This window comes from Agelaius phoeniceus, chromosome 1 (genome assembly GCF_051311805.1).
Source record: "Agelaius phoeniceus isolate bAgePho1 chromosome 1, bAgePho1.hap1, whole genome shotgun sequence".
Lineage (NCBI taxonomy): Eukaryota > Metazoa > Chordata > Aves > Passeriformes > Icteridae > Agelaius > Agelaius phoeniceus.
The window spans coordinates 152,852,857-152,866,690 of record NC_135265.1 but is presented as its reverse complement, the minus strand read 5'-3'; the positions used below and the strand labels follow the sequence as shown (position 1 = coordinate 152,866,690).

The 13,834-nt window shown below is 48.1% G+C and overlaps 1 protein-coding gene across 15 annotated transcripts in view; it reads right to left on the bottom strand.

The window, feature by feature from the left end:
- The window catches only part of ADGRB1 (adhesion G protein-coupled receptor B1), a 290,231-nt gene that overhangs the window by 106,952 nt on the left and 169,445 nt on the right, over positions 1-13,834 (bottom strand). For all 15 annotated transcript variants that reach the window (XM_077189526.1, XM_077189545.1, XM_077189551.1 and 12 more), the window contains 2 exons: positions 13,221-13,323; positions 12,172-12,215 (listed from right to left, as the gene is read on the bottom strand). In XM_077189526.1, the coding sequence (XP_077045641.1) occupies positions 12,172-12,215; positions 13,221-13,323 (147 nt within the window). The remainder of the gene's footprint in view (positions 1-12,171; positions 12,216-13,220; positions 13,324-13,834) is intronic.

Genomic DNA, 13,834 nt, shown 5'->3' with positions numbered 1-13,834 from the left:
AGGAGAGCTGAGTTGTGGCTCTGCTCTGCTCCTCCTGGGTAACAGGAAAAATCAATCCCTGAGTTTCTCCTTCTCCACCTGAAAATGACACAGTTCTGGTTCTGGGAACAGCCCATCTCTCATCAGTGCAATTATGACCCTTTCCTATTTCTGTCTCCTTGGCTGGCTGGTGGTGGATTGGATCCATCACCGAAAAATGAGGGGGACTGATGTGCTTCCCACCCATTTTACTGTCTGTGAGGCCTCAGGTTTTAGATTTTATATTTTTTAGATTCTGTCCTGCTTTCGTGTGTAATTGTGAGCTTCGTATTAGGGGATGGTGAGCTCTCTTCACAGAGTAGGGAGACAAAACAATTCCTGCTCTAGCTGGGGACCAAGGACAAATGATCCAAATCTCAGGCCCAAGAGCAGAAACAACGTGGACTGAAGAGAGAAAAACAAGAAGGATGGGACTTCATGAGCTAAAGCTGTAATTGGACAATTAACTCCAATATGCAAATGGACCAACACTTATAAAAGTGTGAGACCCCGTGACCCCGTGGTCGTGCATTTTGTGACCATTTTGGTTCATCTTGGGTGTAGCCCTGGCTAGGCTCTTGTGCTGCCCAAGGTGTATCCATTAAAACCTTCTAATAAATCCCTACTTTATTCTTTATCTCTGTCCAGTCTCTGTTCTAGGTCAGCCTTCACAAGGCATCACCTGCTCTTCCATCCTCAGCAGCAAGAAAAGGAGGAAAGGCTCTCCTCAAACCTGGGAGGATCAAGGCTCTTGCTGGATCAGGCTTTAGGCCACCACCATAAAATCACAGAGTGGTTTGGGTTGGAAGGAGCCTTAAAGATCATCCCATTCCAACCCCTTTCCATGGTCAGGGACACCTTCCACTGCCCCAGGTTGCTCCAAGTCCTGCCCAAGCTGGCCTTGGACATTTCCAGGGATGGGGCAGGCACAGCTGCTCTGGGCACCCTGTGCCAGGGCCTCACCACCCTCACCGTGCCATGCACCAGGCTCTGGCAGAGGGTGAATTTATTCCCTCAGAGAGAGCCAGCAAACCCCCTCCTGACATCCCACCAACATTCCACGTGTCCATTAAACCCCCTGGAGATGCAGCTCTGGCCTGAAGCAGAAGGGAGCTCTGGGAGATGAACACTCATCTTCCAACTGGTCAGCGCTGTAATTGAACTAAAGGATTTGCAAAGCCCTGGAAAGAGCCTTGACAAGTCTGAAAATTGTTCTCTTCCATGAAATTAGTCTTTCTGACCTCTCTGCATCAGTTATTTTCCTGACTGAGGGTTAAAGTGCATCCAAATAAATCTGATGGACAGGACACAGAGGATTTGTCCTCTCCGGGAGTTTTGCTCATTGCCTTTCAGGATGGCCACTGGGAAAATCTGTTGAGCTCCACATTGAGTTGGCTGTCAGAGCAGGCTGAATATTCCATGTTTTTTGCTAATCCTCTCTGCCATGGGGCTGAGAGGCCATGGAGAGCTCAGGTGGGATGCATGAGTTGGTGTCTCGTGCCCTCACGTGAGCAATCTCACAGTGATTGCCCTGAGTCTCCTCATTCCACCTCATGAGGACCAAAATTCATGTGGTGACACTCCCTGCTGCCCATACAAAACAAAAAAACACGATGGGAGCTCTTCTGGGTGACCAGTCTGACCATCAAACTCACCTTTAGCTAACCAGATCTCAGTGCTAAATAGGAATACTTATTTTTGCTCACTAACAGGAGCTCCTTGCTCCCAGATTCCCTGACATTTCGAGGAGCTGTCTGATGTTATTTAGCACAGCAGGCTCAGGGAAAACTGAGGCACGAAGCTTACACTGATTTGGCCAGACACACAGAAAGTTCATCATTAGACAAGGGCTGCATCCTGGGCACTGTGGCCTCTTTTTGCTGCTGTTTTAGCAGAACATTTCATCTTCTAGCATTTCGTCTTCTAGCATGGTGCACAAGCAGTCAGGTGAAAATGAACACAAGTCCTTTTCTCCTCTTTAAAACAGGGGCAAACTCTCCCCATCCTTATTCACAGTGTGCCAGTTCTGGCGCCTTTTCCACCACATCCATCAGTCCTACCTTGTCCATCCTGTCAGTCCATCACTATGGACTCAAGAACCTGCACCCTGACCATTCCCCATGGAATCCCATCATGAGAATGAGGTGTCTGGGACTGGAATGGACAAAATGGATAAAATTAGATATTAGGGAGAAATTCTTCCCTGTGAGGGTGGTGAGGCCCTGGCACAGGTTGCCCAGAGAAGTTCCACTTCCCCATCCCTGGAAGTGTCCAAGGCCAGGCTGGATGGGGCTTGGATCAACCTGGGATAGGTGTCCCTGCCCATGGAACAGGCTTGGAATGGGATGATCTTGAAGGTCCCTCTCTACTCAAACAATTCTCTGATTCAATGATGAAATTTTAGAAATACAAAATTTATTTTGGTTGTGGTGGATACTGCTGTTTCTCACTTGCTGTTCAAGGATTCATTAAAAAATTAGGCATTTTAAGAAGTTCATCTGAACTTGCCTCAATCTTGCAAGAAAGTTGAACAAAGAAGCCTGATGGGGAAACTTCTTCATGTATCCTTAGCAAAGATAAAACATAAAACATCCCTTGCTCAAACATCTACCTAGTGCTGACGGTCTGGGCTTTCTCCAGCCCTGGTTCTGAGGCACTTGTGGTCATAACACACCTTCCTCAAATCATGCACAGGCTGCTCTGGAGCCCGCAGCTCCCAGCAAAGCCAACATTCCAGAGGATACAGACCTGGAAAGATCTGCAGGTTTAGAGACAGAACCATTTGGAAAGCGGTGCTCTGTAGCCAGACAGAATTTCTTGTGCCCATAAAGGCAGACTAAATCAATCCAGCAAAGAAGCACGTGGAGATAAAGCGACTCCACTCTGAATTTCACACACAGAGGGTGCAGAGCATTCTGCTGGTGCAGCTCTTGTGTCTCCTCCCTGCACCTGAGCCTGTCCTGAAGCTTGGTTCAAAGCTGCACACATGTTGTGTCACTGGAGTTAGAGCACACCAAAATCAGGCAGCAGGTTTCCCCAATCTGCCTTTTTTCCCCACACTTCAAGGCCTGGAGCTGTGATCCAAAGCTCTCCACCAGCACACACAGATTCCTGGGCTGTGTTGTTACAGCCTGGAGTCTCCTCATGCAACCTGGGAAGTCAAGTTGGATTTCCACCACAAGCCACCCTCATCAGCCTGGCATGTCCAGGACAGCTGGCAGGGATGCAGGCAAGACAGGGATGCAGCCACAGAACCATGGAATTGTTGTTTGGAAAAGATCCTCAAGCCCAACTCTTGACCCAGCACTGCCACGTTCGCCACTAAACCTCAACCCCAAGTGCCACATCTGTGCATCTTTAAATCCCTCTGGGGATGGTGACTCAGCCACCAGCCTGGGCTTGACTACTCTTTCCATGAAGTGATTTTCCCTGATATCGGGGATGCAGGCAAGACAGGGATGCAGCCACAGAACCATGGAATTGTTGTTTGGAAAAGATCCTCAAGCCAAACTCTTGACCCAGCACTGCCCCACGTTCACCACTAAACCTCAACCCCAAGTACCACATCTGTGCATCTTTAAATCCCTCTGGGGATGGTGACTCAGCCACCAGCCTGGGCTGCCTGTTCCAGGGCTTGACCGCTCTTTCCATGAAGTAATTTTCCCTAATATCCAATCCAAACCTTCCCTGGTGTGACTTGAGACTGTTTCCTCCTGTCAATTGTTACCTGGGAGAAGAGATTGACCCTCACCTGGCTGCCCCTCCTGTCAGGGACTTGTGGAGAGCCAGAAGGTCCCCCCTGAGCCTCCTTTTCTCCAGGCTGAGCCCCCCCCACCATGCTCCATCAGCTGCTCCTGGTGCTCGTTTGTTTGGTTTTTTTTAGAATACCCAGCACAAACACACGGGAACACAGAAACCATCCCGAGGCTCCAGCTCTCACCCTCTGCTCTGAGCTGAGGTTGGGAATCACTGAACCCAAAGCCCCTTCCCAGTGGGAGCATCCTCCAGGTGTCAGTGTCTGGCTTCTGCCAGGTCTGTAGAGAGAATTCATTAATTCCACCCATATTCCTGATTTGGCTAGGGAAGCAAGGGAACATTTGATTCAGGGTCTCTGAATCCTCTGTCCTCTCCCCTCTGTCCTCTCCCCTTTTCCCTTCTGTCAAAAGCCATTAAACCCTGCTCTGCTGGCAGGCAGCAAAGGCCCTGAGTTCTCCTGCTCAGCTTCTCCTGCATCCTGTACTGTGAAAAGCACTGGAGAACAATCCAGCACCTGCTTTCTCATTTCCATGGACAATTCTGACCACTGGGAAGGTCAAAGGAGTTTAACTCCTGTCCCAAACAGAGATGGACACAGCCCCGCGCTCTGCTGATTTGTGCTGACAGAATTTGCCACCTCTTTCCTGAAGCACCTGGAATCCAGGTAACAACTCCCAGTCCCTGATCTTAGGAGACACCAATTAGTCCCTGATCTTCTCCCCTCTTATTTCATGCCATGAGGAGTTGGGAGCAAGGGAAAGAGAAGAGAGAGGCAGAGGCGCCACCCACAAATCTCAGAGTCACTCAAAGGGGCTGGGATTAATAAATCAAAATCAGGAAAAGGTGTCCTTGTAACAAAGGAGGTGTCTGGCAAAACAGCCCCCTGAAATCTGCCCTTCTTTGTGCCCCCAGCAGCCCCAGAGCCCAGGGACAAATCCTCAGGCTGTGGAGGTGTGACTGGGTTTCACTGCATTGCCCTGTTTTGTCTGCTCTCACCCAGGGCTGGAAAAAGCCTCCTGGGACCATAATTCCATCTGCCTGGTTGCACACTGCGAGTGCAGTCAGACAGGCTGAATTAAGGGATCCTTCTAACTGGGTTTAACACAGGGGAACTAATGGGAATATTCAGATTAACCTCCCTGCATGCCCCTGTGTAGCCAGCACGAGGCTTTCTTCCCTCACTGACATCCCCTCAACACATCCACAGGAGCAGTTGGGAAAGGCAGGACTTGCAGCTGAAGATGTGGGGAATTGAACTGATTAAGGGCAATGGAGCTGGAACAGGGGGACTGGCAAACACCAGAACATGTTTGGGGTCACATGGAGGGTACTGTTGTTCCTTCACAGCTGGATTTTTGCAGTAAAATATATCTATATAATATATAATTTGTATAAATTAATATGTAATAAGTCATTAATAGATCCAAAGGGGAGAGCAGTGCACTGATTTCTCACAGGGTTTTAGGGTTTTAACAGACCACCAGGTCAAGGGAGGTGACCTCTGCCCTGCTCCTGTGAGACCCTTCCTGGATTGTGTCCAACTCTGAGGCCTCCAACATCAGAAGGACGTGGAACTGCTGGAGAGATTCCAGAGGAGACCACAAAAATGAGCAGGGATGGAGCCCAGCTGGGAGAGCTGGGGGTGTTCAGTGTGGAAAAAATAAAGCATCAAGGACACCCTAGAACCCTTTCCAGTGCATAAAGGGGCTCCAAGACAGCAGGAGAGGGACTTTGGACAAGGGATGGAGAGCCAGGACAAGGGGGATTGGCTTTAAGCTGAAAAAGAGTGGATTTAGGTGGGATATTAGGGAGAGATTCTTCTCTGTGAGGATGGCAAGGCCCTGGCAAAGGTTGCCCATAGAAGCCGTGGCTGCCCCATCCCTGGAAATGTCCAAGGCCAGGCTGGATGGGGCTTGGAGCAACCTGGGATAGTGGAAGGTGTCCCTGGCCATGGCAGGGGGGTGGAACTTGAGGACCTCTGAGGTCCTTCCAACCCAAACCATTCTGTGACTCTGTGAAGTGTCTGTATCTGGGGGAATCATTCATCCCTGTCAGCACAGACAGGCTGTGAGTGCCTGATCTACAGCTCTGGCAGGGTCATTGATGCTCTGGGTGACAGACAGGGGGAAAGAGAAGCTGCTTCTTGACTTTGGAAAGCTTTTCTTCAAAAGACAGGCGCTGGGAGATGGATTAACTGATGTGATGAGCAAAATGATTTCTGTGGGATGTTAGAGATAAGACAATTCCTGCGTGACACGTTTCTGGTGGTGGGGAGTAGAGGAACCAAGGGAGCTGTACATTCCAAAGGGAATCAGAGCAGCAAGGCTGGAATCACAAAAATCCCCAAAAGGCACCAAAAAGGAAAGAAAAGTTAATGCCTCTCTCTTTCAACAAGTGGTGTGGAGCTCATGGAACTCACACCATATCCTGTTCCTTGTGCTGCCTTGCAAGGATTTTTCTTTTATCCTGTAGGATGTGCAGTCAGGAATTCAGACAGCTTGGGATTCTGCAGATTAGACACTGGATATCCCACCAAAAAAAAAAAAAAGGGAATTTCAAGCAAAGCAGCTGCACTTCAAGATTCATGGGGTATCCAGACCATAAACACTAAAGAGTACAATTACCCTATGAAAAAATTATACAAATAATTCCTCCTTCTAGGATATTTTGGGGGCTCCTCTGAGTTGTTCCAGACAAAGCAAACAAACAAAAACACCCTGAAAATACTTGTTCTGACACTTCAAAACTCTCACAGTGGTTTATGGCTCTGGCACCTCCAGGACCAACCCACACCCTACTCCTCAAGCAGTTTCCTTCTGAAAAAATCCCATGAACAGGACTGTTCTCAGTCTCTGAGAGTTGTATTTTAGGATATTGTGAGTTTCCAGGTGATTTCACCTCACCCCAGAGCTGAGGCAGGGTTTGTTCTGTTCTCCAAGCCTAACCTTGCTCACACAGGTCACCTTCCTAAACAGTGAGGTTTGCATTTCCCAAGTCAGGTAGGTGAAAGGCTTTAATTACTGGAACAATCTTTCCCAAGGGAAGCCGAGGGTGTCCTTGAATTAAAACCACAGATTCCCGAGGTGCTTTCTCTTCCAAGAGCAGAAAAGCTTTTATGCAAATATTTTGGAAGATTTGGAAAGGCCTCTTGAAATCAGTTATTGTAATGCCTGGTTGTTATAATGCTTAGTTATTAAAATGAGACAGAGGAGCTGCTCGATGGAGCCAGGTGTTCCCTGAGGGATGAGGGTTCCCCTGGCAATGCTGGATCTCTCTTTGTATGCCTGGGGTTGGATTTCACACCTGCATGGCCTGATTTTGTGTCCTACACCAGGGGCTAAAATACAAGATCTCAGCTGGCTTGGACCCTGTTGTCACCAAGGAGGGGACAAGTAGCGCTCACTTGTTGCAGCCTGATCCCATGTTGTCTCTCCAGACCCTTCACAGGATTTTGGGATGGAAGGGACTTTAAATTTCTTCTCATTCCACCCTCCTGCCATGGGCAGGGGCATTTCCCACTATCCCAGGTTGCTCTAAGCCCTATCCACCCTGGCCCTGGACAGTTCCAGGGATGGGGCTTTCCTGGGCATTCCAGTTTCCAGGGTTCCAACAACACCCTCACACTAAATAATTTCATCCTAATATCTAATCTACTTTATTTCACTTTAAAGCCATTTCCCCTTGCCCCATCACTCCATGTCCCTGTCAGACACCCCACACTTTGTGGTTTGTGACTGTCCCTTTCCATCTCACACCAATTCTCCTCATTTACCTGATCCTGTGCTCAAAGAACACCCGAACACAGCTTTGATGGCCTGAACCCAGATTCATCAGCCCCATGGGGCAGCAAGACTTCTTTATAACACTGAATAGCCCCACACCTTCCTCTGCAGCCACAGAATCATGGAATTGTTAAGGCTGGAAAAGATCAACCCAACTCTTGACCCACCATTGCCATGTTCACCACTACACTTCATCCCCAGGTGCCACATCCAGACATTTTTTGGAACACTCCCAGGAGTGGTGACTCCACCACTTCCCTGGGCAGCCTGTTCAAAGCCTGACCACTTTCCCAGTGAAGAATTTTTTCCTAATATCCAATCTAAACCTCCACTGGTGCATCTTGAGGCCATTTCCTCTTGTCCTGTCCCTTGTTACCTGGGAGAAGAGACTGACTCCAACCTCATTAAAATGTCCTGTCAGGGAGTTGTAAAGACACATGAAGGGATGCTGTCACCCCCAGTAACAAACCTTGGCTCTGTCTCCCTGTTCCCATTGCCAAATGAAATCCCTGGGCAAGGCAGGTGAGAAATGAAACTCTGGGGAAGCACAAGAACATGATCACACAACCATGGATGTATTTATCAACTCCTCCCCTGTCCCAGGAGGAGAAAGAGGGAGCAGGAGACCAGATCCTGCCTGGGTTTTCACTTCATCAGGGCTAAGCAGCCAATAATTACTCCAGATGAATACCCTTGGAGGAGAGCCAGAGAATCCCAAATCATTCTCTGATTTCAACTTTCAATTTACCCAGCCCATGCTAGGGTCATTAATCACACTCACAGCACCCAACGCAACAGAAATTAGTCCCTGATCTTCTCCCCTCTTATTTCATGCCATGAGGAGTTGGGGGCAAGGGAAAGAGAAAAGAGAGGCAGAGGTGCCACCCACGAACCTCAGAGTCACTCAAAGGGGCTGGGATTAATAAATCAAAAATCCATTGTTAATAGTACAAGCTTAAATATCCATCTAAATGCAAATGAATGAACACTCAAGGGTTCTTCCTCTTTTTTTTTATTTCCAAGTGCTCTGTTCGACAGCTCCATCTTTGAGGAAGCACATGGTCACCAGATAATTGTCTGATTCTAATTGCAATTTTACAGTCCAACCCTTCACGGCCCATGGATTTTAAGTGGCCCTTAAAGGATTTTGGCATGCTCTGGATGGGATTGGAAACTCAGGTGTCTGCAGGGACAGGCTGGAGCTCTCATGGGAGGATTGCTCCAGGTTTCCAGCCTCTGTACCTGGTCTGTCACAGGAAGCAAGGGGTTAAATCCAGAGGCTGGGTCACTGGATTCAGGTGGAATTTGGGTCACCAAATTCTGCAGCCTCAGGTGGGTGACTGTGAGTGTGAGGAAGCTCCACCTGTCCACTCATCCTTGGAGCAGGAATATGGAGAGTGGCACAAGAGGAATCTTGAGGGGTCTCAGCATCTTCTGAGAAAGCAACCTGATTCACAATTGTCTTCTTATTCTATAATTTTTCTTCTTTGAATTCTAGATAGTCAAATGTTTGCAAAAATATTAAGGTAGGCGTTAAAGGTTTGATTACTGGAATTTGGACTGGCTCAGTGGAATTAATAATGTGGAGGAGGGGCCATGTGTGTTCTGCCAGAGAATGGCCCTCGTTGGGTTTTTGCTCTTTGTGATAAGCCTTATCTGGAGTATTTAGGAAGGAATAGGATGGGTGGTTCCACAGGTGAAGTAGAATGAGTGGGTGACACTGGCCACCAGGTGCATTGAAGCATGGACCCTCAAAGAGCACGCTGTGATCATTGATGTGAAGATGATAATTCAAGGCACAGCAAATGGGGATTTGCCATCAACAGGCTGGCTTGGGCTGCAGGGAATGCAGCAGGGGGGAGAACAGGCAGGGAAATGAAGCTGTAATTCCATTAAATTGGTGAGAAATGGGAAATGGGATTTCACAGAATAACAGAATGGTTCGGCTTGGAAAGAACCTTCAAGAACATTTAATTCCAACCTCTGCCGTGGATAGGGACACTTTCCCCTAGACCAGGTTACTCACAGCCCCATCCAACCTGATCCTGAACACTTCCAGGGATGGGACATCCTTGATTTCACCCATTTGCACAACCACCTATTGAGACTGATCGGTGGGAAAACCTCCAGGCCACAGGGAGAGGTGGCAGGAAGGAGAAGATGGGAGCAAAGATGGGAACCACAAAACAGTGGCTGAACCACAGGGCTTCCTGGCACAGAGCCGCCAATCAGGACCTCTACCACATACCAGGCAACAAGTTCAGAGTGCAAAAGTTCTTGTTCCAAGCATAAAACTATTACCCAAAATTGTGATTCCAACTCCTCGACAGGTCAAGAGCGCTGTTCAAGTTTGAGGTGAGCAGTCAGGACTGGGGAACAGGGTTTGCATAATTTGCCTTTCATTAGACTTTCCCAGGAGGCAGCAGAGGTAGCAAATCAGCTTTAAAATGTTGTGCAAATCAGCTTTAAAATGTTGTGCAAATCAGCTTTTAAAATATTGCACAAACAACTTGGCAGCTCCCCTTGCCAGAGCTCGCCGGATCAGCTCTGAGTTTTGGAACATTGTCTGAGCAAAAATCTGCTGACATCAGGATCTGGGGCTTTTCAGCTGCTCAAGATTGTAAATGTTGGTTGCAAACACTTGCAGGCATGCACACACACCCCCCAAAATCCCAAAACATGGGGGAAATGGAGGCTTAGCAGCAGCATTTGCACAACCAATCTGCTGGGGGGTTGGAATCCATGCTTGAAAACTGAACTGTGGCTTTGGTGCCAAGAAATTTCCTGCTCAGCTCTTAGCTTCCATTCTTTGGTGCCATGAGGATGCAGGGATGGAAGACTGAAAGGAATCCCAGCATCCTGCACCCCCAGAGGGACAACAGGCAGCCCAAGAAGCTGCTGAGCCTTGGGAGGAAGAGTGTGGAGCAGCCAGAGCTCCCAGGGCAGGAATACCTGGTCTAGGGAGTTGGAATGAGATGATCTTTAGGATCCCTTCCAACCCAAACCATTCTCTAGGATGAGGCAGAGCTGATGATGCTGAACTGGGCACTGCTTTGCCTCCAGCTCAGAAAATCCATCCAAACCTCTCAGTCCATGCTCAGCATTGAGCAAACCTTCATCTGTGTCCCACCAGGCACTTCCCAGTGCCAGCTCTGACAGATTCCTGTACCCACCCTGAATGGCATCCCTGTTGCTCAGCCCCTCCCAAACTGGATTTTGCTCTTTTCATGCTCAGACTGCAGCTAATTAAATCCAGGTCTGAGCATGGCAGGGAAACATCTCCATGTTCCTGGACACAACCCTTTCTCTGCTTTTGGAAAGCCAAAAGTAATAGGATGGAGTGCAGAGCAGAAGGGGCAGTGGTTCCAGCTCCTGCCTTTACTTGCCAAAAATTGGGTTGTTGTACAAGTGCTTTAATTCTATTCCAGCATGGAGAAACAACAGATCTAGCAGATCAGGCCAGCTCCTGAATCTGCTCCCCAATCCAACCCTCTGTGCTGACCCACACACTCTTTGGCACACAGAAAATATTATAAAACCCCTTTTATTAATTTCTTAAAAGACCACCTGCATCTCAACCATCTTCTAACACTGAAGCAATTTTCACTAGAAGCCAGAGGGACCAGTTCTGCCCTGGGCTACAACCCAGGTGTGATTCCACAAGCAGGGAGAACCTCTGGGTTCTTCAGCTTTGCTTTGGATCCACTCAGAGATGCCAAATTAATCCCAGACCAACGGGAACTGAGCTGAGTGTAAATATGTTGCCTGCCTCTGTGTGCATATGCTACTTAATGGAGCATAAAAGGACAAGAATGGAATCATTTTTCAGATGCTGCTGGTAATAATAATAAATAATAATAATAAATGCAGGGGCATGTGCCAAATGTCTGAGATCTCAAGGAGAGGAGCTGACTGCAAGCAGAAGAGGAGCCAGGTAGGTGCTCAAACTGAGATGCAAAAGTCAGTGAAGTAAAACCACCATTAAATCAAACACTTTGTATCCTTGTCAAGTTCACTCAGGATTTAAGACCTCACTTTCAGAGTGGGTTTTTTTTCTTTCTAAGATGCACATTCTTTGACAACTACTCTCCATGTGGGATTTATGGTCCCAACTCTTTGTTGGGATTGTTTTTTTTCCCTGCTGGCCACAAGCACATCACTCAAACCCTCCTGAAGAGCACCAATCATCACTGGAATTCTGGCAAAAATAATTTTTCTATATCAAAGCAGCACAATGTAAAGTTCATATCACCTGAACTTCACCTCCACAGGCCATATTTGCAACTGATTTTTTGTTGCTCTCCTTATGGTGCATGATTTAGGGTGAGCCAAGCACTGCAGAGAGCCAAGCACAGCTGTGCTGAGCTCAGTCTGAAAAGTTCCACAGTCCTGGGTCCCAGTTCATGCATCCTTTATGTGGAAAAATCCAAAACAGCACTAAAGGACAGCTCAGAGAGAAGCAGTGCACGTGTGAAGGAAGAAGCACTCCCCACCAGGGCAAAGAAAATACCGAGTAGAGAAAGCAAGAACTGACACATCACTGCTAAAATTGTGACGATTTCACTCAAAAAAGCAAACAGACCTGTGAGAGTAAAGAGAAACCCACAGAACTCACCCATCATTTTCATCCCACAGGATGCAGGTCTGGTTGGTGGTTCCCTGCCAGGAGACAAGAAAGGGAAAATAGAAACAAATCAGTGTCACGCTGTTTGTGGAGTGTCTGCACTGGAATGAAGAATGTGGGGCCTGTAATTCTCCTTCCACTGCCCTAAGGATGGGGAGTCTGGGATACACCAGAGGAGCTGTCATGGATCTCAAACCCTTTGAATGGTTTTTGCCACCCTGGGATTGAAAAGGCAGAATAAAACCTGCCTTGGTTTGTTCTGCATCACGAGCACTGCAGAGGGATTTGACTCTGCCTCTCTCCTGACTCAACCCACGGATATTCCTCCTTATCCCTCCTCTCACACAGAATCCTTTTGCTGCTCCCTTCTGGAAAGTGGATCAAATACAGCCTCTGCTTTTGTGGGACAAAAGCACAGCCCTGCAGGAAGGGGTCAGGTGTGTTTAAAGCCCCCTGGAAGAGCTTTGCCTGTGACTCCAGCTGTCTGAGACAGCTTTGGAAAATCCCTCCAGGAGAGTCCAAAGACACAACAGATCTTAATATTCGTGTTGTAGAGCCTCAGGAGGGCATCTAATCTCCACAAGGATGGACCTTGGGGTATGTAAATGTCCATCCCATAAATCTGCTTAGGGTTGAGCAGAGGAACCTGGAGGGAATTTTTGCCTGCCTTGGAAAGCATTGAGGACTACAGTAATATTCCAGAATTAATGGGAACAACCTTTCCCTCCTCAAGGAAGACCATTGTTACATCAAGTTATTTTAATGAGTCCACAATTATTCCTGTGTGATGATGCCCACAATGAAATGGTGTGAACTGGGGGCAAGCATGGCCGTGCTCCCTGTGCCAGCAGTGTCACCCTCCTGCTGTTCTGGAAATGAAGTTTGCTTTATTTTTTGGGGGGGGGAAGATTGAAGGGTCCTGCACCAGCAAAAAGATGTCAGGAGCCCATCAAAACCACCTCAACCTTGCAGCAACACATTCCTGCCCTGCAGAAGCAAACACAGCCATGGGATGGGGCAGGTTTCCAGGAACCACTTACGTTGTACAGGTGGGAGAATTCGATTTCCAGAGGGGTGAGGAGAGACCGAGGGAATGGCTTCACAGTCACAGAGATGACTTTGGAGTTCAGAACGGTGCTGTTCCTGGGGAGGAGAGGGAAAAGACAGCTTTTAGAGGGATTTTTGTGCAGCAGGGAATCCCATGGCAACCATCACTGGTGGTGCAAGGTTTAGAGTACACAGTGCAGGAGGGGTTGACCCCATTGTTATAAAATAACCCCAAAGACATTTGCTGCTGATGAACCCCATCCTGTTCACTCTGGGCTCTCCTCACAGCCAATCCACAGGTATCCCTCCAAAATCAAACCATTTTATGAACCTTATCCACTGGCCTTAGAGTCTGTATCTATCCCAGAAATAAAATATTCCTGGGCTCATTTTCTGTCCCTGCCACGAGGAAACAGAGCTCATTTGGACTACAGTGAGCCTTGTAGATCCCTTCCAACTCAGAATATTCCATGATTTCACGTGTTTCCCACAAAAATAAATCCTGTTTTGCCTCTCCAAGGCTGGCTTAGCCTGCACTGCAGTGAGGCTGAGGCACGGTTGCTTATCCATGGGCCAGCACACCATCCTGGCTGGAGGCACTGGTGTG